This window comes from Amphiprion ocellaris, chromosome 14, assembly GCF_022539595.1.
Source record: "Amphiprion ocellaris isolate individual 3 ecotype Okinawa chromosome 14, ASM2253959v1, whole genome shotgun sequence".
NCBI classification, from domain to species: Eukaryota; Metazoa; Chordata; class Actinopteri; family Pomacentridae; genus Amphiprion; species Amphiprion ocellaris.
Window position 1 is genome coordinate 28,693,030 of NC_072779.1, and position 25,132 is coordinate 28,718,161.

A 25,132-nucleotide genomic window follows, 5' to 3' on the forward strand; every position below is an offset into this window, starting at 1 on the left:
AAACTAAAAATTTAAATAATGAAGTAAATAAAATTAGTCTAAATTGTGGTTGAATTGTATTGAAATGTATTATTGTATTTCTATAAATATTCATTACATTGTCTTTGACCATAGTGATTAGTAGTTGAGCTGTATTTGTTAGAAAATTTGTGGAAATACACTGCAAGATTAATGCAATAATGCAATGTAGTCTTTGTTAGATATTAAATTAATATTTCAGAATTATTCAACTTATACAAAAAAGAAATTAGCAGAGAATGGATTTGACTTGATTTTTTATATTGATTTAACATTTTCACAAGCTGTAGTTCCAAAACACAAAAAAATGACTGTTTTTTTCAGAACATGCTTATTTGTGTTTTATGTGCATGCCGAATTTAAGAGTTATTAATAATGAATAAAATCACATGGATCATAGAGGTGTTGTATGTGCTGAGAAGCAATTTAAAACTGAATTTGGCGGAATTTGGATGGACTTTGGTGGGCTCGTCTCGGACAGCGGTTTATTTCGGGACTTGGCTCCGGGCTGGAGGCGGGATCATGAGGAGGTCCTGCGTGGAATACCCGGATGGAGCAGCGGCGCCATCTTTACGCCAGTGCCACCGGTGGGTCTTCGGCTCAGCGGAGCGACTGTGCTGTTGCTGATCCACCACCAGGAACTGCCGAGTAGCCCAGAATCCTCCCTTTCCACCGGGACGCCACGAAAATCCCCAGTACCCGAGCGCCATGGCGGACAGAGAGAACTTAGTTTACCAGGCGAAGCTCGCCGAGCAGGCGGAGAGATATGACGGTGAGTGTCCGGTTATGTGTCGGTCATTGCAGAGAGCCTGGCCCCACTTCCCCCTGCGGTCTCCCTGCGCAGGGGGCTCGGAGGCACAGGTAAAGCGGTTCACATGGATATGTGGCTGAGAGGAGACAAAATGGCGGAGATTCCGCAAGCCGAATGAGACGTTAAACGTGTTAAAAATGCTTTTTTTTGTCAAATAGAGAGCGCAGTTCAGCAGCGTGTTCTCCTGGGTGCTTTAGTTAACATTTACGTGAGTTACTGGCTGAGATTAGCGTTACTTAGCTAGCTATCGTAATTGCTCACTAGCCTGCTAGCCTTTCTTCAGCCGCGACACGCGTCACGCCAAACTCCATTCAAAAATCCAGCGGCAGACCTGGCGTCCACACCCCGGCCAACATGACTTGCACTTACTCTTAATTTCTAGTATCGACCGGGATATTTCTCACCCAACAAATCCTAAAAAAATGTATCACAAAATGCTGCCTCAGTTAACAGCATGTCGCCCCCATCAAGTGTTATGGTAAGAAGGCAGGCTAACTTGCAGAAAACTTAGATTTAATACGCTTTTATATCGTATTGGGACAGATTTTACGGTGGCATTGCTTTTTAACAATTTTTAACAATTGTAGTTTAGCTTTCCCTGTAGCAGCTAAATAATCACATACAATGCTTTGTTCAGAGTAGCAGCTGTAAATTAAGTGTTTTGTCAGTAATTGGTGGCTAAATTATAAACTCGATCACGAGTTAAGCTTGGACCAACTTCAAATAATCTAAGCAAATGGTGTTTTGTTGTTTATCAATATTAAATCAAAAGTTTAATTGGTTTACTTGTACTTAATCAACCCAAATCTGGGGCATTGCCATGACACATGCAGGCCTTATTAGTACACTTAGCCTGCTGTTTGGTGCATGGTTCCTAAGTTTTTTTGTTGTTGTTTTTTTTGTTTTCCTCCATAAATGAATTTTTGGCACTTCCCAAATATGTTTTAGCCAGAACCAGAATTTTAAGAATAAAACATTTCAAACAACTTTGTTCACCAAGGTTTCACTTACTCAAGCGTAATGTGCATTTTATGTTTATCAAATGGTAAGAAACAACCACAAAAACCACAGATTTCTGTTAAATCAGGTATACCTGCCTGTACCATACGTTGACCAGTTGTGCTTCCTGTCATACATAGTCACCCCCTCAAGGCTCATTCTGAATCAGAAAAGAAACCCATGTTGAATTACCAGATTCAGATTCAGAACACTTTATTTGTTCCCAGGGGGCAATTAAAAAGGCATGTAGAGCAGGCCATGCAACAATGACATAAGAAATTAAGTAAAACAAAAACAAGGAATTGATAAGTAACATAAATAAAACAAATATATACAAATGTCAACACAAGTAAAATGAAAAAAGAAAAAACACAACTTAGTAACATTCTAGTGCAAATATGGCATACTAGTGAAAATACAATGAACAATATAGGTGCAAGACCGCTCTGGGTACAAACGTAGCCCTTCTCCTCTGTGTCCTGCATGCAGGGCAGTGAAGACGGCGACCAAAAGAGAGCCACTCAGATGCTGAGAAGAGAGCATGTGAGGGGTCATGGATGATCCGGTTTGCCAGTCTACATGTTAACTGTTCGAATACTGCAGACAGAGCTCTGAGTAGAGGTAGTTCTATTAAATTAGAGCAGACAGTGACAGTCCTCTGCAGGCGGTTTCTGTTCTGGAGGCTGATAGAGTAAAACCAGCAGGTGATGGAAAAGGTGGTGGTGCTCTATGAAGGAGTAATAGAATATCGATGGATAGTACAATTTTGTGTCTCTCAAACAGCAATCAGACACTGAAGCATAAGAATATTTTACAGAGTACATCAATTATATACATATTTTGCCAGCATATGCTTTGATTTTAATCACTGCAACTCTGTGTTATTCTCAATTACATGATAAAATTGGAATAAATGGCCACCCTAGTTTCCATGAGTCCAAAGCGATGGCTTTAAGTATGTTGTTTTTGTCCAATTAGCACGCTTAAAACCCCAAAATATTGAATTTACTTGGATATATAACAGCAAAATGCAGAAAATTTAAATTTTTGTCAAGATTTTTCAGGCATTGAAAAATCGATCAACTATCAGTATAATTAGTATATTTCAACAATTTTTCAGGCTATTCACTGTTCCAGTTCCATTTGACTCACAGCAAATACTTCTTTGCTTGGCTTTCTTCAGAGAGAAATTGATGCATGTATGTGTTAATGCCGTTTTAGTAATGATCACACATTAGTTTACGGTATGAGATGTGCATGGCTGCTCACAAAAGCACATCATTCGAGGTTTCTTTTACCGTCCTGATGAGTGTTTTTATTTGACCATAGTGTCCTATCCACAGTGGCTGCTTTACAGCTTCTTCCATATTCAGACAGATGTTAAAAAAAAAAAAAAAGGCAGAAGAAAAATGGCATTATCAAGAGCCAACATGGTGTGTTAAACTGTCTGCCCCACACATGGACTTCTCACAGCTCCATTTGTCTGATGTCCTTTTTCCACTAAAAGGAATCAGTGGAGTTGCATTTTCCACATTTTTTAGTGGTGCTGCTGCTGTTGATTGTAGACATTCTGTTTAGTGTGTCGGCTCCCACAAGTAGGGTGTCAGACATGTCTCTTTTCTGTCCTGTTGTTTTTAAATAAAGGCATATATTTGTTTAATAGTCCATTTTACAGATTAATGATTGGCTATTGTTAAATTTGCTTCTCTTCCTGGGGTATCGTTGCTTATAATATGTGATGCGAGTGAGAGAGATAAAGAGAATAAAACATCACAAACAGGTTGCTGCAGCACAGGCAGGAATTCTCCATGTTTTTTGATGCTTTCCGTGGATATTGGTACCAGAGTGGATACATAGGAACAAAATTATTAGCAGATACACTTGTTTATATGTGCAGTTGTAATTTGCACAAATAAAACTTGAGTTAAAATGCCAGCTGTCCAAAAAAGTCCTAATATTTCAAAGTAACTTTAAAGTTTGGCTGAGAAATCTGATTAAAGCTGATGAGTACATAATTGAGCATCCATTAGTCCGCCTCGCAATGCATTTGCACCACCAGAACTCTAGCTTGCAGCATGGTTAATGTGCCACAGTGTTGGTTCTTCATAAAGGAATGGCAGCTGAAACGGAGTGGATCATGTTGCAGTCGCAGCAAATAAATAGTGAACAGTTGCTGCTTTTACCAAAATTACCACAACACAGAAAAGAGAGAAGATGTTGGAACCGTTTAGGTCTATGTACTAATTAGTAATTATGAAAATGAGAAAACAGCATATGACTAAATTGGTAAAACAAAAACAAACTGGCTCTCACAGTTGCATTATGAGCAAGTCGGATTCAGTTACATCCTATTGCAATTTGTTTCACCAAAGCATTGTCTTTTCACAAATCAATATGCATGTAAATGTATATTTTTACCACTTGGAACCAAAATTGAGAAAATACAGAGCAAGAGGCCATATTGATGCTCATTATTTAGCTGCAACATATCTTTCTAGTTTGACCAGAAACTCTGGTAGCATATAATCTCTCTCTTTATCCCTATAGAGGAATCTTGGCTATTAGCACCACTTACTGTACTCAAATCATATTTAAAGCACGGTTTTTCCTGGCCTTTGGGGTGTGACTATGTATGATGTTAAGCAGAGTCTGTCCACAGAGTAAAGCCAATGAGTCTGTTAACTTACTAACAGAATTCTGTCTTTTCTGATCATTTTATATACATAAATGTCTATTGTACTTGTCAAGTTGTCTACACTGTATATTATCTAAATTTACACCCTCTCAAATGAATAATTTGCACACTGCCTCACTTGTAAACATTTCTCTTACTTTTCCATTACTGAATATTCCCTGCACTAGGTGCACTTGCTGTTTGTTTGACTTCCAAAACTTGCTTTATTTTTTTAAACCTCTTTATCCTTAAAAGATTCTTGACTTGTCAGCGTTAACTGTAATGCACCAATCATGTCAAATTCCTCATATGTGAAAACCTACTTGGCAAAAAAAGTGATTCTAATTCTAAATAAAATCGCAATTGAAGTAAATTCTTATTTTTGTTCTCAATAAAACCTAAATTGAAACCTTTTTGAAGCCTAAAAAAACCTTTTATGAAGGCAAACCTTGACGAATGGTTCATTGAAGATGGCATCTCTTTATTGCATTAACCACATTTTACAGACTGGCTGAGGTTATTGAGGCCTGTTTTTTCTGAACAAGTAGTGAAGCTGTGACTGTGATCAGTTTTCAGTGGATCTGCAGTGCCTGTAATGCTGCAAAAATGTTTTAAAAGCACAGCGAGGTCATTGGGTTGGTTTGAGAGCACAGGCCAGAGTAAGTGATCAAAGCAGCATAGTGCTCCTCCTGGCCTGTAACCATTGTGTATCGGTTTTCAGCAGCACACTGCTATTGGCCTCCACAGATAACACCCTGTCTGTGGTGTTAAAAGCCAAATGATTGGCACACTCTGCTTTACTTCCAGGGTAGGGATGGGCAGGATGTCCAAAAAACTAAATACCGATATTTATTTTTCCCCACTCAGTCTCATGGGTGATTCATTGTTGTTTTTTTCTCTCTAACTTAAAAGATATTATGACTCAGATATGGGTTTCTTGATTAAAAATATCAACATTTCCCCTGTAGCCGGAGCTCAAGGTGCAAAACAACCTAATGAAAGCACCTCTAGCACTAACGTAGCTAAATTCGTGGCTTTTGTAGTCGTGGTTTTGTAATTGGGACGGGCACTAGCATGTAAATCTCACAGAGGCACACATTGCTACCATTCCACTGCATGCTTTTGTCTCAGGTGTTGGAACAGATCTGAGGCGCCGCTGTTACTTTGAACTGAGGTTTTACAAACTTTACACAGCATTACAGCCCAGCTGATGTCAGATTTAACAAAAACTGAAGTAATCGGACTACTTTTCATTAGTTTTGTCATCAGCTGCTGCGTCTGCCATTATTTGAGTGTGTTTGAGTAGCAAAGTTCACACGTGCAATGAACAGTTTCTCCCTACTGGCTCTGATGTTCTTTGAGGGACAGAGAAATCACATATCTTTCATTATGTTGCCCCACCCAGCTCCAGAGTAGAAGGTTTAGCATCAACTGTGACTCATCCACAGCTTGAGCCACAGTTCTGTTTTTATTACCACTGAAGATAATGGCAAATTTTGTCATTAAAATGCCACACCTGCTATACTTACGTAAGAGGGGGAATTCTGTCACCGCAAAGAATGTATTGCTACATTTTCACATTTACAATAACATGCATTAAATCTATAGTTTCATATATTCTAAGGATTATCTATAGAGAACATGATGTATATTTCCTGACAGCTGCAGAAGCAAGTTAATTTAGGTGTTTATGTTCCTACAAACCTTCTTCAAGCTGCTCCCAATAATTTCATTAAAGAGGCTCCATATTGTGTCTCATTTATATTAACCCTCATGGAGATGGCTTATTGTGCTGATTAATTACTCCTTCAGAGCAGACTGTGATTTTATTTATTTTTTTGTCATTTCATCACAGAGTTGTGTGTTCCTGTTTCACACTGAGACACACTGAAGATGTCACATTTAAAAGCACTACAAAGACAAATCACGTTTGACCCAGCTCAGCACTCTGGTCCACTGTCCTGGCTCAGCTCCCAGGACTGTCCATAGGTGTGTACAGGCTGTGAATGTCTGCATTAGAGGAATTTATGCTCATGCAGCGTCCTAGGCACTCTATTAATGAAACCCTGAGGATGACGGAAACCTTTCAAGGCTCAAATCTGCGCTTTAATTCTCTTTTAATGGTTGGAGGATGTGCTTAAAATCAATGAAAGCTCCTTTTTACCCACAAATGGTACTAATTGTAATCAAGGACAGTTTTGAATATTAATCCAATATATTAAAACATATTTTCACATTTGGCTCTAGTGGTATTTGGCCATGCAGATAGTTTTGGTTTCTTCTGCCAGATTTAATATTCCTGCCTCTGATATATCAGCCTCCACCCCAAAAGAAGTGAGAGATTTTCTTTCACAGCGTTGAGAAGTCACTTGAAAATATTCAGCTGCAACATTTCCTCCAAGACTAATCCACAGAGCCCACGGTGAGCACCAATTCTTCAGTGAAAATTGTTAACCTAATATGGGTTTGAATAAACACACGCGATCATCCATCAGATTGATGATAATGCAGGAACATGACAGGAGAACTCGAAGCAGATTTTATGGTGGTGGTTTTTAAAGTGCCTCTGACGGATCTCGGTGAGAAATGGTGCAGTAACTCAGGGAGGCAGTTTGGGACTGCAGCGACTTGAGCTTGAATGATGCAGGATTTTTGAAGACAGTATTGATTTTTAAGTTTAGAACATGGTTTCTTAAAGGCCAGACCTCTGCAAAGTCAGTCCAGACCCAGCTCCTACCTCATATAGTGAATAAAATTCCTTATTAAGTGACGCATTTTTCCAATTTCAGTTGTTGGTGATGTTGAGTACACAGTGCAACTGGAGAGTCTTCATTGCAATCCCCTGGTGAAGGTAGTTCTAATGTGACTTACTTCCCTATCTTTGGCATTGTTGTTGAAGAGACATTAACTGCCGGAGAGACTGTTGTGTTTTGTTGCTGCCGGGTTCGTGTATTAATGTTACAGCAGAGAATTTACTATCAGCTTGTAAACTGCAGATACGGGATGTGTCTCGTTTTCTCCCACAGACAGTTTGTACAACTTGTGTGAAAGTTCAAATATATTGACTATCTGTCTGAGCTGTGTCTGCCTCGGTTTTTACATGAGATGTGATGTTTGTGGTGTAATCACGTATCAGTTTACACTATTAGACTGATGCAACTGAGGGCAAAAACAGTCCCCTACTAAGGTCGAATGTATTTTGACTATCTTAACTATCTTGAACGTGAATGTATGACACAAGTTAGAAGTGAACTGATTAAATGTTATTTTATTACCTATTGTTCAGCACCTCTGACATTGAATAAAGATCAGATGTGTACCCTGTTCAGAATTTCATTTCAATCATGAACAGAATGTTGAGAAATCTTTTCAATACAACGTCTTGAGGGTAGCGAGCAGAGCATTGTGCTAAACAAATAAAAAGTATATTTAATGACCGCTCTGTATCTTTCAGCTCTATCAAACTTAACTTTAAAGCCTGTATGGTTTACACCTGTGCTTGCTAGCTTTGTTAGTGTTCATTGTTGCTCATTAGCGCCACCTGTGAATCAGTGGAATAACTGTAATTATGTGAAAGTAAAAATGCTGTACAGCACAACAAAATATCAGTAGCTCCTCAGGGTACCTTTTGTGTATTTTATTTAGCATATGGTTCAATTAGCCACCAATTAATGTTTATATATATATATATATGTATATATATATATATATATATATATATATATATATATATATATATATATATATATAGGAGTTGTGGAACTAGATGAACCGTAATGGTGGTGACGACTGAACAGATTGTGGTAAAGGTTGCATATCTGGTCAGACAGGTAGAGAGTTTAGTTTAACTTAGGCAGATATAGCATACATGTATGTCCAAGTTAACCAGCCTATAATGTTGCTTGGGTGAAGGTGCAGTTCAGGGTCACTTGTTTTCACATAAACCCTTATGTGTGTTCGTTTCCTTGTGTCTTTCAGAAATGGTGGAGTCGATGAAGAAGGTAGCCAGTATGGACGTGGAGCTGACGGTGGAGGAGAGGAACCTTCTGTCTGTAGCCTACAAGAACGTGATTGGAGCCAGAAGAGCCTCCTGGAGGATAATCAGCAGCCTTGAACAGAAAGAAGAAAACAAAGGCGGAGAAGACAAACTAAAGATGATCCGAGAATACAGAAAAACGGTCAGACACTGTTAGAAACCCACATTTGATAGTATTATTGTTTCTTGTTCCTCCTTTTCTGAAAAGTTGTTGAGAATCTGAAAGTTTTGAATGTCAGTAAAGCCATTTTGTGCCCTTTTGGAACTTTAGAAAATCATATTACATCACACAGAAGCATTCTACAAAAAAATATGTCCCCTGTGGATCTTGCAGCAATAAAACGTCTTTGTTTATTACTCCGCCAAGGAAGGATAAGGATAAGCATAAGGAGCTGTTGCAACTGGCTGCCGCTCAATCAGCGCCATCTTGCTTAATAGGCGGAGTTATGTGACGATCGGTGTATGTTTGTGAATCTGTCTGCCTGTCCGTCCGTGTGAAGCATTACTCAAAAACAGACTAACCGATTTGGGTGAAATTTTCAGGGAAGGTCAGAAATGACACAAGGACCAAGTGATTAGATTTTGGCAGTGATGCGGTTTTTAGTCTGGATCCACGGATTTGTTAAGGATTTTCCATTGAGAGATACAGCTACAGGCACGGCGTCACTGTAACCATGACGTGAACACTGTGTCAGTTACCTGCTGACTATCGCATGATTGCGATCCTGCTACAAAATGACTGTGATTTATCAGTTGAAATGAACAAATGATTAAACTGTGGGCTGTTTCTGAGTCCCATCAATTCCTGCCTCCCGCTACATATTTAGGTCACGCAATGTAGCAAACCTCAGCCAGATAATAGTGAAGCTCCTGGTGTTTCACAAAGCCTTTATTTACGTTCAGCCGTCAGCCTTATTTTGAACACAAATTCACCTTTCTGTCCTTCACTCCTTTCTTCAGGAAACACTGTAAGAGCTTGTCCCCATTGCAGCTAGGTGTTTCTAAATTTATACACATCCTTTGCTAGACAGCAACAGCGTGTAACCGTTTTTTCATCTTTACGTGAATTTTCAGACTTTTCGGCAGTCTTCGTCATATCAAGAAACCACTTCTTAGATGAACATTTCCTGTGTCACTGGAGTGGTTACAAAATAAAAGCCTGTAACATTAAAAATACACCTTCAAAATAAAAGCATAGAGGGATTGGTTATTTTAACACTAGCAAAACAAAGGCTTGCCAAAAGTGATGAACTGATCAGCAGACCGTTATTCGAGTAATTTACACACAATTCGGTATCCATAAATAACGTACACATGCATAACACATGCCTGTGCTCAGCGCAAGGTCATTTTTAGTAAAGTTTTCAACTGTCGAAAATGACACATGAACTGAGCAGCCTTGGCAGAGTACTGCGCTCTCTGAGTGCTTTTCTTGTTGTGGATGTGATGAGAAACTTGAGTAGAAACGGTCACTGTTACTGTCAGGGATACACTCATTGTCCACAAGTTTATTGAACAAATATCTTTCTTTAAACGTGTTGAATTGGACATAGTAATGAAAATACAAACTCAAAACAGGATCAGATGTTTTCGAAGTGGGAAGCTGCATTTATCAGGGGTCTCTAAACATTTTGAGGGGAGAAGATAACATAGAATAATCTAAATATGTGGTTCAGTTGAAGAGAGAGTTCGCAGATATAGTAGTTTTGGAGATTTTTTTTTCTGTTTTCCCCAACTTTCCCAAAGTCTGAAACTAATAAATGCGCTTTTTGTGGAGTGTGAAGTTGTGTTAAAAAACAATATTAGGCTATCTTGTCTCAGTTCTTGAGTGTCTATGGGGTGAAATTACAAACATTATTTCATAGGCATCAAAGAATTGTGCAAAACTAAGTGAGTAAACTAAAGGGCAATAATGTTTGTCAGAGGGGAGACACAATTTCAGACTACTAGATTGAAATATAACCGATTTGAAGTCGATACCTTTCTTGTTATTTCATGGAGACGAGTGTAGTAGTTCAGATGCCAGAGCTGCTTTACCCTCTTTGGCAGGAGTTTTTTTACATCGTTTTTCACTGACTGCTACACTTTGAGAGGAAATGGGGAGGTTTCACAGCCAAGCAGCACTAGTCTGAGTGAAATAATGAGATGGGCAGCAACCATGAATTAACTTCAAATCAATTTTCTCGCTGAATCGGTGGCAACACAAAGCGAACCCACTCTAGTGTTGTGAAGCAGCATAAACTGTGTAACTACTTTGCTAAAATGCTAAATTGGAAGTGCAATTCCAAAACACTCATTAAATTTGTTCCAGCATTTGCAGTTGACCCTTCATTGACAGCAGGGTTTTGTGTGCTTTTTTTGTCTGCAGGTTGAGAAAGAGCTGAAATCAATCTGCAACGACATTCTGGATGTACTGGACAAGCACCTCATCCTAGCTGCTACCACGGGAGAATCTAAGGTTTTCTACTACAAAATGTAAGTTTCCAGTAAATAAACACTACCATTCAAAAGTTTGGGGTCACTTAGAAATGTCCTTATTTTTGAAAGAAAAGCAATTTTTTCAATGAAGATAATATTAAATGAATCAGAAATACAGCGTAGACATTGTTGATGTGGTAAATGACTATCCTAGCTGGAAACAGCTGATTTTTAATGGAATAATATCGGTACAGAGGCCCATCTCCAGGCCCATTTGGAAGTTTTTTCAACTTTTGAATGGGAACTTATGTAAATGTATGTTTATTTTAATTTTTCCTTATTTATTTAACATCACATTAGCACAAATGTCCACACAGCAAGGTGTATTTGTTATTGATGTAGCATGATTTGCTAGATGACTCTGGGATAAAAGGGGTTTCTGTGCACCTCTTTTCACTCTTTTATTCTATTTTATCTCACCTTTTTCCAACCGATGAGCGTCATGGTAGTTAATTATTTTATAAATGTGTGCAACTTTGCCACTTAATTTTATATTTATAGTGAAGTGTTGTTGTCCGTTCCTTGGACTACCTGAAGAAATTCCAAATAGTTAGGCTTTCTTTGTATTAGCTGGATTGACAAAACCTAAAATCCCAATCAGTGACTATGGGCATCACAACAATGGTTATCAGTTTTCTTTGTTAACTAAGGTTTCTTCATCAGGCTTGATGCACCCTCCCATAAAAGGGGGTGTTTGACTTGTCATTTGACTCTTCTTTTGCACAAAGTGGGCCAGCTGTGTGCTGCCGACTTCTGTCGACAGTAACAGGTTATTAACACAAAAATCACTTATACTGCAAATGTTGCAAGAGAGGAAAGCTCGTAGAAACATGTTAATGATGAAAGTTAAAATATTTATTTTACCTCTCAGTGCAGTCACTTGTTTTTAATGCGACAGCTACATTTAAACATTATATATAAGAAATGCCTTCAGGTCCGACGCTAAAATCGCTCGAGTTTTTGGACAAATTACAGTGAAATAAATGTAATTTATTGAATACTCTACCATTAGACTAATCGGTTTTACAATCTGTGAACTGTTAGCTGCAAATCTAATGGACTGGGCAGCAAATAGGAACCTAACCTAAGACCATATTTATGCATTTTCAACATCATCAACTGGACGCATGCAGGTTCCTGTGAAACAATACAGTTTGTGCTACTGTAAAAACACAGTTTCGTTCAGTGACGTTAATACCATACAGCTCAACAACCTTTCAGATAAGACATATTTTCTCAGCTGGAAATCTGCATCGCTTTGAGAGAATCCAGCCATGAAAGACCAGGTGACAGGGAGACGCTTCTTACAGCAGATTTAAACCAAGCATTGGTTACCATGGTGATGTAGCAGGTTAAGAGGCCACCTTCATGACATTAAAAAACTCTGGCTTTAGGCTCCACATACCTTGCCAAGCCATTGATCTTGCCTTCTAGTTCCCTCAGGGCATTAAACATCAACACAGCTGCTCATTGGAGATTTTCTGTCACCATGAATGGAACTGTTTTATCTAAACGCAAACATTTCTGTTCACTTTTAATCACACTTTGCACTCCTGATGTTAATTATGCATTTTGCTTTTTCTTCGCCGCGACACTTCATCTAATTTAAAGCAGCACAGCCTTGTCCCATTTAAAATGTTTCATAATAGGTTGAGGTGAAGTAGAGGTCTGATGGCTGTAGAGGGAAAACCATGCGATCCAGCACTGAAGATGAGATGCATTTAAACGCTTATTGTCTTTCTGTAGAATGAGATCTCTGCAACACAGCATGACACAGTGTGTCTCTTAAGCAAATAAATACATGATACAGCTGGAATCACCAACGTCTGAGTAAACAAAACCACAAAAAGTCACATCAGAGAATTTCACCCACCATTTATTGCCCTGCTTTTCCCCTAACAGACAGATATCTGCCATATAAATCTGTAAACAAAAACATGATCAAGCTGCAAAACTGCTGTTTAAGTGTTCAAACCCTGCTTCAGGTAAATGTATTTCTATGAACTTCATTCACATGTACTATCAGACCTGTAGATACTGATCAGGCTCATAATGGTGCTTCAGTCTTCTCAGCTCTATTTATTTGAAATGGATTTTGTTTCCTTAAATCTCTAACATGTAACATACAGTCTCTAAAAAAAGTTTTTTTTGGTACGAACTACCACGGGGAGAGATTTTTCATTATTCGCTGCTTATCATGCCACTGCTGTGAGCAACTACAGTGTATATATTTATTCCTTTTAAAGCATGATAGACAGTAAAGCACCGTTCATCCAGTATCTGCTACAAGTTATTAAAAAGATCACATTTCTGCAGCTCAAGTTTTAATGAAATGTGCTGTGACATGTCAGAAAACCATAAAAAATAATGTGACAGTAAAATATTAAGATGTATTTGGATTTCATTTTGAGTATTTCCATAAACCAACCGCTTTTTTCTTAGGGTTCTCACTCATCATAGCAACATACAATTCATGTATTCATCCCACACTGTACAAAACAGGACATTTGACTATGTAGCCCTGATTTTGTTTGGATATTTCCAACCATCAGTGCTCTGAACTGTCTTTTTCTGGTATTGGCTTGTGTGTAAGTTGATATCTGACCTTTTGTGTTTCCCCTGCTCAGGAAGGGAGATTACCACAGGTACCTGGCAGAGTTTGCCACAGGCAATGACAGGAAGGAGGCAGCTGAGAACAGTTTGGTAGCGTACAAGGCCGCAAGTGACATCGCCATGATCGAACTCCCTCCAACGCACCCCATTCGTCTGGGACTGGCCCTTAACTTTTCAGTTTTCTATTATGAAATCCTCAACTCGCCAGACCGTGCTTGCAGGTGAGTGTTTGTTGAGCCGTTTGAAAGCAAGTAAAAATATTCGAGTCAAAAATCCCAACTGCAAGTGCTCATTATGATGGTTTACCATTAAAAAAGCTCAAATTTGAGAAAATGTGTGCAAGCCGTACAATGTTTGACATTTCTTTTGGTATCAAGTATTTGATTGTATCATGTCTAGAATAAAACCAGCATCCATTACTAAACAGAGCTTTTTTAGTCACTGTCATCTTGGTATGCACATTTACTATTTTAAACACAAAAAACACTGATCAGAAAGATACATAATCTTAAAAACAAAACGAAAAGACATTTTTATCTGGAGCTGATCGCTGAGCTAGAGCTCAGAGGAGGATGGATATTTATCAGGTGGAGTGGAACATCTTGTTTCAATGTTTTTCTAGGGGCTCCCTTCCAAAAAAAAGTCCTTCACAGCTGCTGCAGTTTGCATTTTTTAATCCAGTGTTTGTAAATCACATCCACATGGTTTAATATCTTCTCCTTTCTGCTGTGGTCCAAACCACATGAAAAGAAACTGAGCGTGTGTTCCAGCTGTTCGACATTGTTGGAGCTAAATGACTCTGAAAACTTCTTCCATTGAACAGACTAATTTCTGTTCTTGCCCTTTACTTCATTCCATTGGTGCTGCTGCAGCACGAACAGCACAGATACTTGGACTGTGTCTTTGCCAGTCAGCTTACAATATTTCCACCAGTGTTTTCTGTATGCGTGTTTAGTGACCGTGTTGTCTTGCATCTTCTCGCTTATAGGTTGGCAAAAGAAGCATTTGATAATGCCATTGCAGAACTGGATACGCTGAGCGAGGAAAGCTATAAGGACTCAACACTTATCATGCAGTTGCTACGTGACAACTTGACACTATGGACCTCAGACGTGCAGGGAGATGGTGAGTGAACCTTTCTTTACAGTAGATGAGTTGAATGGGCAGCATCTAATAGAATTAGGGCTGCAGCTATCAATTATTTTAGCAATTTAGTATTCTGGCGATTAATCGAGTAATCGGATTCCACGCTTGACACGTGCGTTACACTGTCAAAAGTGGAAATAAGCGTGCTGTGCAACAGAAGTAACCGTCATTGTGGAACACGGGCAGACATCTGCGTTATATAGTACTTGGGTATTGTACATATATAGTATAGTACAGGGGTATTGTACATATCTAGTATAGTACAGGGGTTTTGTACATATGTAGTATCGTACAGGGGTATTCAACTAAAACTCAAAGCCATGGGAACCCCACATGCATTTAGTTGGTGATGCAAAAATCACATAAAAATATTTTTTGGCCTCTTTAAACTGCTGGTACTGCAACTGATAGAACACAAATAAGAAAACTGTTTAAACAATATTCAGTCAGTAACATTAGTTTCACTTTGACTTGGCCACAAATTAAAGTGATTTCCTTCATTGTGGGACAGTGTCAAACCTACATGCACTTCAACACAATATCATCTTTCGATATATCAAGTTTTCTGCCAGCATTCTTGTCTTACAAAATTTCCAGTCGCAGCACTTTTTACCTTCATAAATTTAGATTTTCCTCATTGTTTTCCAATAAAGCAACCTGTGGACTGAAGCAGCTGAAGATTCGGTTCATTTTGTGGAAAACAAGTCAAATGATGCATTAAACTTTCCTATTTGTGTGACGACTTTGAAGCAGAAAGTCTGAGTTAACAAAGAAGGTTAAAAACCACCTTCATACCTGTTAATTCTGACTGAGGTTTTAGTTTTTGTCGAGCCGACTCACACAAAGAAAGCCTAACTATGTTAAACTGTCTTCGTAGTTCAGTCCTCTGATCTGGTAAACACTAGAAGAGCTGCGCTGGTTAAATTAGGAGCGTCCCGTCAAATTTAAAGTCCCTTTATAATTCATTGTTTATAGGTCCGGGTTCGTATAGGATGAAGTCTGGGTCCGGACTAGTTACTGACCCGGGGTCGAGTATATACTGGATTAAAGGAAGCCTGGATTCAGAGAATTTTGCCTCGAAGAATTTTAGTTATCAAATTACTCGAATACCTCAAGGAATCGTTCCTAATTAGAATTATTCATCCATTCATTTATTTTGTTCTTCTCCCAGCAGTATTAAATCCAGATTTGTTCCCTTGTGTCGCTATTATAAGTTGCAGTTTGCCTGATTTCCTCGTAGTTTTAAAGTCTCCCGTTTTGCAGTTTCTAAGACGCATATCTTAATTTTGCAGAGAAGGTTTCTGAAACATTCTTAATGTTAGATACCATCTAAAAACTTGAAGTTTCCCTAACTTTGCCTCTGAGCACAGTGGATTCTCTATAATCTGAAGCATCTCTCACCTCTTTTCAATACTCACACTCTTCTCTAACTCTCCATCTCCCCTCATTCCTCTTTAGATTCTTAAGGACAGCCCTCCTTCTTCCCTCTTCTCCGTTATAGAAGTGTGTTTTGTAAGTCACTGCTCCTGCCTTGGGCTTTTTTTCCACCTCCAGCTGTCACTCCTGTCTCATCACCCTAACCTCCTTCACTAACTTCCTCACAGCACCAACATGTCTGGCCTTTCAATTATTACACACGACTGTAATTTGTCTAACTGTATTGCTTCCTTTTCCACCCTTTTCTGCACAAGTGGAACTCGAGTGCTGTGTGTTTTTAGTGTCTCCAGGGTGTCCGCAAAACTTTCAGTCATGCAAGGCTGTTTACCGCTCACCGTTTCTCAGTTTATCTCTTCAGATCAGAACAGGTTCCCACGTGTCGTGAAACAATAGTTAGGTCCCCATGTGAGCGTTCCACCAAATTTTGCAAACTGTAATCTCCCATCTTTTATCTATTAGTTTCTAAAAGTAAGAACTGATGTTGAAGCATGCTGGCAGTGTTGTTTCTCATTTATAGCCAGCCCTGACTGATTAAAATGACAGTCATCACTGGCAGATTATATCATCTGCTTTTTAATTTAGTTCCATCACAGACCAGCTGAAATTGTAGTCTTCTGTTTAATGTTTTCTCTCCAAGCTGCTTGATTGATTTTATTTTTTTTGCAGCAGAGGCTGTTTTCTAGAAAAATTATCAGCTCATTGCAGCACATTAAATACACAACAGTCACGGTTACATTTTTTATTCATCAGATCAAAATTTTGGATCAAGTTGTTAGTTAAAATTCTGTCAGTATCCATCTACACTTCATATCCTTTGCTGCTCATTTAATTTTAGGTTTCGAGCTACAGGTTGGGCTTATGATTAGTTCAGTTTAATTGGTAGTAACTCTCTGAACTCCAAGCAGTTTTAGGGCTTTTTTTTTTCCTCCCCTGCCACGTTTTTATTCATTGAGGGCTCATTTTTCAGTGCAATAGAAATTTCCTTCCATTACGTAAACAGTACAACCATGGCTAGAATGCAGAGAGACCTCAGAAAATGTCTTTTGAACAATATGACACAGTTGTAAAGTCATAAATTGTAAAGAAAAGAAAAAGAAATTTAATTTTTTTGACTATTTTCCAAAATTGGTGCCAGAGGTGTTACCAATGCTGGAAAAAATGGTGACTGACTCTACATAATATTGATAATTTATGACTTATAATTTTGCAACAGTGTTTTCACACTTCTCTGCACAACTCCAGAGAGGTATCTCACCATGCTGACTGTATCTTCTAATAACTTGCTGACAAGTTGATCCTTTGTATCCCATCTCTGAGCCACGCTGCATTGATGTCAATTCTCCTAATGTTTCTGTACTTTTTTTGTATCTGCTCTTTGTACACACAGCCTACAATTCAGCTGACAAATTCCTGACTGCTGGTTGCAGAAGAGTTAATAATAGCTTTTCAGTTGCATCGAGAAGTCCAGAATAATTTTTTTTATGCAGAATATACGTGTTTTTTTTTTGCAAATTTTCAAAACTTTTAAAAAAAATCTCCCAATTGAATTGGACGTCACACATTATTTATTTAGGGATTGTCGGAAAGCTGATTCTTTCTGTTTTTACAGCTTCTGAGTGGTAAATTGTCTATTTCTAACAAAAATAAAGTGAACATGCTTTTGAAACCTGTTTTGGGGTTCAGAGGATTTAACTAAAAACTTTCTTTTTGTCTTCCTTCCGAACAACACAACTACAGTTGTAGCTATTTACAACTGTAAAGATATATACCAGTCCTAATTGCACAACTTTATTAGACCAATGATGGTAACCAACAAGATAGCAAATGAAGTAAGTGACAGGTAGGAAATGACATGATAAAGGCAAACAGAGGATGTCGTTTCATGGAGGGTGGTTTTACCTCTCTGCCATCACAGTATCAATATGATCTTGAATACAATTTCCCTACGGCATGGCTCAGTGGGTAGAGTGGCCGTCTTGTAACTGGAGGGTTGCCGGTTCGATCCTTGCCTGGAGAGCTCATGTCAAGGTGTCCCTGAGCAAGACACCGAACCCCTAACTGCTCCTGATGGGTCGTGGTTAGCACCTTGCATGGCAGCTTCCACCATCAGTGTGTGAATGTGTGTGTGAATGTGATGTATAATGTAAAGCGCTTTGGGTATCGTTTCCGGTATAGTAAAGAGCTATATAAATACAGACCATTTACCATTTACTTCTGAAACAGAACCTGATTTATTTTTTGACTGTCTTCAAAGACTTTCTGTGATTTTCACAAGCCTTGATCTAACGGTTTCCAATCGGAAAGTGTCTGAACAAATGAAATATAGAAATATAACTTAAATTTCCTCCACAGTGGAAAAAAATACAAATAATTCCAGCCTTATATTTAACCCAGAGAGCTTGTGGACACCATGCTTCTCCACTGTGCACGTCAGCATCACTGCATATAGATCATGTGTAGTTTGAGCAGAGTTTGGAAACCTCAGCTTTTACTGAAGTGCGATATAACAAAGTGCAGTAGCAGCATTGGAGGCCGCTGCTCCGACTCCTGCAGCTTTCTCACATCCCTGTTAGCTGTGGCGCTAATGAGCACTGTTACGGTTTCTATTTTAATCATGATGGATTCTCAAGCCTTTTGTTATTTCTGCCTCTTAATTCTTCATTACACGGATGGCTGTGCTGTCTCTATAGTAACCTTTCTAAGCAACCAGTTGCACAGGTTCATGAGGCATTTTACCCCTTTAGTAAATCTTACCGAGCTTGTATGGAAGACACTGTTGAATAAAGTCACTGGCCTGCATGTTGACACAGTCAGTGGTGAATGCTGCACTTTACTTGTAAATGTTGGTTATTTTTAGCATGATTGACTCATCCACTGGTCAACACATTTGTCAGACAAAGTTAGCTGTGCACTTTTTAAGGTGAAACACTGCAGGTGAAAATGAGAACTAACAGACATCCGCTTGAAACTTTCCCAGAAAGACAATCATTTTCATGTTTTACAAGTTTTGTGTAACTGTATGTTTAAATGTGCAAATTAGGAATTATCTCATTCAATATGCTTCAACTTGCATTAATCTCCAGAACAAAAATGTAAACCTCGGATAAAGCCAGCCTCAAAATTCTAGTTTCATTTTGTTGACAGATTAGAGTGAAAGTTTGTAGAGAGATTTTTTTTATTACTCAGTAAATCTGAAAATAGTGTCAAAAATTGGAAAAAGACAGTTTGTCCATTTTTTTGAGGAATAAAATGTTCTATAAATGAGGCTATGGATGATATTTGGCGTATGAAGGTACTACAGAAGTGGAGATTTCTGACTCAGAGTATGAGAGAAAACTTATTTGGACACTTAAAATATGCATTGTAAAATTTTATACATTCTATTTGAAAACTATTGTGTACATGTGCAAATGTAACAAATACAGTTCAGATATAATCTAAATTTCACTGGTTGATTAAAAGTTATGTTTTGCTTTCCAAGTTTTCAGAAATTTTATGTTTTAAATTTTGAAAAAAAAGTAGTATGTAATTAAATACGCTCTTTTTTCTCTCCATATATGTCCAATAGACTCTGTAGTAAAATAATCACAAAGTATATTGTGAATGTGTATTTTTCCACTAGCTTAAAAGAACACATTTTATGGAGGCAAAATCTCAGATTTGACCAGTGTATTAAAAAATATACAAATTTGCCTTTAAATGAGCATCAGGTGACTGCTCACACATTTCTTACTGCCTGACTTTAGTCTTTAAGTAAATGACCTCCATGGGTGGCTTTGTGGGTAAACAAAATGCACATCCTGTGATTGAGAGGAGAATATTATCTTCTCAGCATTGGAAATGATAACCTTGCCAGCATCTTCCTTTGATTCAGCTTGAGCACCTCCACTTTGTAACTGCAAAGGCATGCTTTTCATTTTAGTGAATATTCTTTCATGCTTATTATGATGTAATGTTGTTTATGATTATGAATGTATGCATGTTTGTCAACTTCTGTATTTTTTATAGTCCGCAAAGCCCAGGAAAAGGTCAAAACCAACAATCAATGGATCCTTTTATACTCTGTATAACTGTTGATAGGTGTAGCTTATTACTCTCATAGAGCCACACAAGCAGTGCAGTCATGTGATGGTCAAGCAAATTTGAGGTGAACTTTTGAAATGTTGCAAAAAAAAAAAAAAAAGTGAAGATCAACTTTCTTATTAGTAGGATCCTTTCATTGTTGGTTTTGGTCTTTTCATTTGATGAATTGATTTTAAGAAAATTATTTAAAAATCACCAAAGTTACCCTTTAACTGGGTGCCTGTCACTGGACTGCAGACAAAACTGAGCAGAAGCCCTAAAAATTAGCAGCATTTATACAGTATCAAATATTGTCTGCGGTCCCTCTAAATAAGGAAAGGTAAGTTTAATGGGTGTTCTGCTGTTTGAAAACACGTTTAACTCCATCAGTTTCACACATGTAGATCAAAGTCCATTTTATTTAATGGCTGTGGCAATGAACTTGAAAGATGTTGGTATTTACCAGGCAAGGAAAGACAACAGAAGAGATGTTACGGAGATGCACTGAAAATATTGCAGTTTCACCTGAGCTTGACCCATTAGGGATCAGTACTGCAAATTTTAATCAATTTGCTCTAACAATAGCCAACACTTTTGTAATCAGTATTCTATGATTTGTCTAAACAAAGCCATTCTTAATCACGGATACTTGATGTTTGTCGCTAAATCTACTTGTTTCCATTAGCCATGTGGCTACAGTAACACTGTCCTGGTAACCTGACTGGAAGCTGTTAACAGCTCTGTCATGGTGACCCATTGCTTATTAAACCCCCCCATAACACCAAAACCCACCTCTCCCATCCACAGCAATCAAAATTCAAACCTAACAACTAAAATGACATTAAAATTTAAGCAAACTTTGGTCTTCCATCTCAATGAACAGTAAGAGGCTCCACTTGGTGGCCAAACCAGGTACTGTAGTTAAAGTACACGTGCCTCGTTTTCTGAGTTATCAGTTAATATGTTCCAGTCGATTAAATGGTTAACAGCAATTAACTGATTAATCATTATTAGGGAATAAAGGTCTGAAGCTTTAAGCTGACTGCTGCTGTTTGTTTTTGTGTTTTCTTATTTGTTGATGCAGCTTTGAAAATGTCTAATTGAGTGCAGAGATATCAGCACCTTCGTCATTATTCCACGTTTTTGTCTTTCTCAGGTGAAGAGCAGAACAAAGAAGCACTGCAAGATGCGGAGGAAGAGGCCCAGTGCGACTGATCAACACAAGATGAGCCCTCATCCTCCTCTTCTTCCTCCTCCTCCTCTTATTTCTCTCCTCCCTGCACTAGCTCCTGTCCCCAGCCACAGTTTTCATCTGGGTTGATACTGCAGCCTACACTTTTTCTCTGCCTTCCCCTCCATTTCTACCATCTGTCTCACCTTTTCTCCTCATATGCACATCATCTCCCGGTCCCCCCAGGGCCCATTCGGGTCTTCATCTCCACTACCCAGGGGTTCTACCTTGTTTTGATGACTCCTTTTGCAAGCCTGTTCCCTTTAAAGGGGGCAGGTGGGTTTTCTTTGAAGTGAGGCTGTATGAGGTACATCAGCACTCCCAGTTTGGAGAAACAGGCAGGGAATCTGAGCTATGAACTGCTGTGGATGGGGTCAGCAGCAAAATGTGCCACCTAGTGGGGAAAAAAAACTCACTTAAAGTGTATGTAATATTCAGAGTATTTTCACTGCTTCACCTTGCAGTCCATCCCGACAGGAAACTGAAGCTGTTAAATCACTCTCTTGAAAGCCACCAAGCTCCTTTGACACCAACTGTAATTTCACCACACAGAAAGGGGGAGTTGCTGGTTTAGTGCTGCGTGACTTTAGCGCTTTCACACGTTAGTTCAGATTCTAACTTACATGTTAAAACACCAAAGTAACACAGCACCAGACCAGCAACTGGCATGTTCAACGAGGTCAAAGGAGTCTGGTGGCTCCAAAGAGAGCAATTAAACAGTTAAAGGAAAACTGTTTTAAAGCGATGAAAGTACTTTAAACATAGCAAACTGATTGTACTTTTGAGGTTGCTGAAAGACATTTTGTTGCTGACTCCGTCCACGTCAGTACATCGCTTAGCTTCCTGTGGTGCTGATCGTCTACTGTAGGTAATAAACACTATGAACACGTACGTCATGCTACACCACTTCAGAGAAACCCAACTATCCCTGTAAAGTTCATGTCCTCTTTTACTGCTTTTATTTTGCTTTACGTTGCTGTATCATCTGTTGCCAAGTATGTTTGCCTGTATTGGTAACACACATATGCAAGACTTTATTTAAAGACAGTACTCTGGTGTTCATCTTTTTTTTTGTTTCCTGTATATGTGTGTTTTTGAACAATATGTTGTCCATGCTTTTGTCACTTTTGAAACACTTCAGTTATCAGAAATTTAGCCACAAAGGAAGGCTTAAAAGGGATGTGTTAAAGCTTTTAGGAAGAACTAAGTGCCCTCTTTACTTTGTGGTTACTAAACCTGCTCCTTCAACACATCCGTGTGTGGGGGGTTTTTTGTTTGTTTTTTTAAAATGGCAACATCAGAATGTCCCCCTTCTCCGAGCATCACTGACCTCTATTCTCGTCCACTCTCGGACCAAGTATTGTGCTGCGAGGCTGTAGCGCTTTTGCTAATGGCAGATAGTTAGGTAATGGCTTTTTAACAGACAAAATGTGTGTGTGTGTGTGCGGGAGGGGAATGCTCAACACTCTTTGATTGTAATGTAATGCAGTTTTGCATTGGCACTATATAAAAACAGTTTGGGAAATAGAGGCCTGCTGTATCTTTACTCCCCTGACTCTTTCAGGTTTCCTCGTCTCAACTCGTCTCTTTCCTCTCATTTCCTCTCTTCCTTCTGTTCAGTATGTGTAACGTGAATCTGATTTGTACTACTGGATATTCTCACCGGAGCCACAAGTACCATCTGTATTCTTACTGAAACACAGCATGGAATTAACATTAAACTTCAAATTGAAAACGTTAGAATGAGGTGTGTGTTTTGGTTTTTCATCTGATTTTTAATCACTAGAGGGCACCGACGGCTAGCAGTGAAATTGGTTTTATCCTCCGAATTTGAAAAAATAAAATCAAATTATATATAAGCGGTGGACGCGATAAAAAAATTAATCTAATTAACTACAGGCGTTGTGATTAATTAATCGCAATCATTTTGTCAAATAGCAATATTTGACACAAAATTTTTCAATTCAAATGAATTTTGGTTGACAGTTGAATCAATGAATAGACATATACATGTTTAGAATTTAAAATTTATGAATGCAATACAGTTTTAAAATGGGACATATAGGAAAAAAGTGAGTGATTATTAAAAGCCTGGATTTAGTTCAGTTTTTCCACTGTATGGCACATAACATAAATACAAGTAGTTCAAGGACCTTCAAAAAGTTGAAAATCCACAGATTCTGTTTTCATCGTTTCTGGGTCTGATAAATGATGTAATTTTGATGGTTCTTTGTTTAGGGATATACATTTTTCTTTATAAACAAAAATATTTTTTTCATAAACTAAAAGTCTATAATTAAGTTATTAAAAGACAGACATTTATGTGGTTTAAGTTATTACTCTGCCAAGGCTCCGCCTCCTTGGCGGAGTAAAAACTTCCTGTTTCTCATTTCTATTTATCTGCACTTTCATCTGTCTGCTGCATTCACAGATTACTGCAAAATCAAAGTGCAATTATAACGATTCTAATCAACATTTGAAGACTTTTTGTAAACTCAAGCACTTTAAAGGTCTTCTAAAGTGGTCTATTATGGGATGGCTACACCGTTAACAGAACTGTCGTAGCTAACGTTAGCTCTGGTGCTAACAGCAACATGTTTTACATTGAGGTGATAATGTCGGCTTGAAGTGCTGCAGTGATCAGAAAAGTCTTTGTTGCACAATTTACACACAACCAGGCTTTTATCCAAGCTGCCATCAGGAAGATTTTTAAAAGAAAACTTTCCTCCCAACAAGCTCGATGCGGTCTTCCTTCACTGTTCAACAGATGTTCTTTGCTGACGTCACGCCTGTATATCTTCTTCATGGCTGCAAACAGACTTTAGGTTCCTTACCGCCACCTACTGGGCTGGAGTGTTCATTAGAGTTGAGAAAGGGGCGATTAAATGCATTATTTATATGTAACGCATATATATATATAGAGAGAGAGAGAGATATAGATAGATAGATAGACTCAAATCTGTTGAGCTGAAATGAGCACAAATACTTCAAACTAAAAATCTTGCATTTTATAGCCAAATTCTCAAAAATACTATGATTAAGTAGAGTTTTGATGTACTTTCTATTTGAGTATGTCCATTTTTTGCTACCTATACTTCTACTCTGCTACATTTCAGAGGAGTATTGCACTTTTTAGCCACTGTATTCATTTGATAGCTTTTGTTCTGAGCGAATTCTGTCCTTTTAATAGAGGTAGCCATCACAGTGTTCATAAAGCACTAGGCTGTCTTTTTTGAGTAGACAGACCTCCACCAGCATTGCTCAATGATGGCAGAGAAGATGATTTTCATCCGTGGAAAGTTCCTGTGGAGATCTTGCTATCCTGCTGGATCCCTGCACAAGATTCATACATTTGATCCACTGTGGCACAAAGGATCTAAGAAGCATCTTAATGCAGCTGGCAATTTTATCTCCACTGATGGGAGAGGAGGAAGGGGTTTCTCTAAACCTGTGAACCCAGTAATCCAGACTGAGGTTGGTCCTGATGGCCTCCCTCTCGCATCTTTCTCCAGAGTGAATATATCCTCCTCAATGTTGAAGCTTTTAGGCTGATGCTGATTGTAAAGAGAACATTAGCTCACTGTAAAACCTAGAGACACTACAGGTGGATATCACCATGAAACTTAC

The 25,132-nt window shown here is 38.4% G+C and overlaps 1 protein-coding gene across 2 annotated transcripts; it reads left to right on the forward strand.

The window, feature by feature from the left end:
* Positions 1-580: 580 nt before the first annotated feature.
* On the forward strand, positions 581-23,248 carry LOC111575123 (14-3-3 protein epsilon). 2 transcript variants are annotated; one of them, XM_035952743.2, is made up of 7 exons: positions 581-790; positions 8,481-8,680; positions 10,907-11,013; positions 13,644-13,850; positions 14,618-14,754; positions 16,234-16,287; positions 21,431-23,248. In XM_035952743.2, the coding sequence occupies exons 1-6, from the start codon at positions 727-729 to the stop codon at positions 16,239-16,241; spliced, it is 723 nt and encodes a 240-aa protein (XP_035808636.1). In that variant the 5' UTR covers positions 581-726; the 3' UTR covers positions 16,242-16,287; positions 21,431-23,248. The 2 variants fall into 2 exon arrangements, with proteins under 2 accessions (XP_035808636.1, XP_023135826.1); XM_023280058.3 differs by lacking the exon at positions 16,234-16,287 and having other exon boundaries at positions 582-790.
* Positions 23,249-25,132: the final 1,884 nt, after the last annotated feature.

Coding starts and splice junctions, on each gene's coding strand:
- LOC111575123 (XM_023280058.3), top strand. CDS start 727: ATGGCGGACAGAGAGAACTTAGTTTACCAGGCGAAGCTCGCCGAGCAG. Junction 13,851..14,617: donor TCGCCAGACCGTGCTTGCAG/GTGAGTGTTTGT, acceptor TCTCGCTTATAG/GTTGGCAAAAGAAGCATTTG. Junction 14,755..21,430: donor CTCAGACGTGCAGGGAGATG/GTGAGTGAACCT, acceptor TGTCTTTCTCAG/GTGAAGAGCAGAACAAAGAA.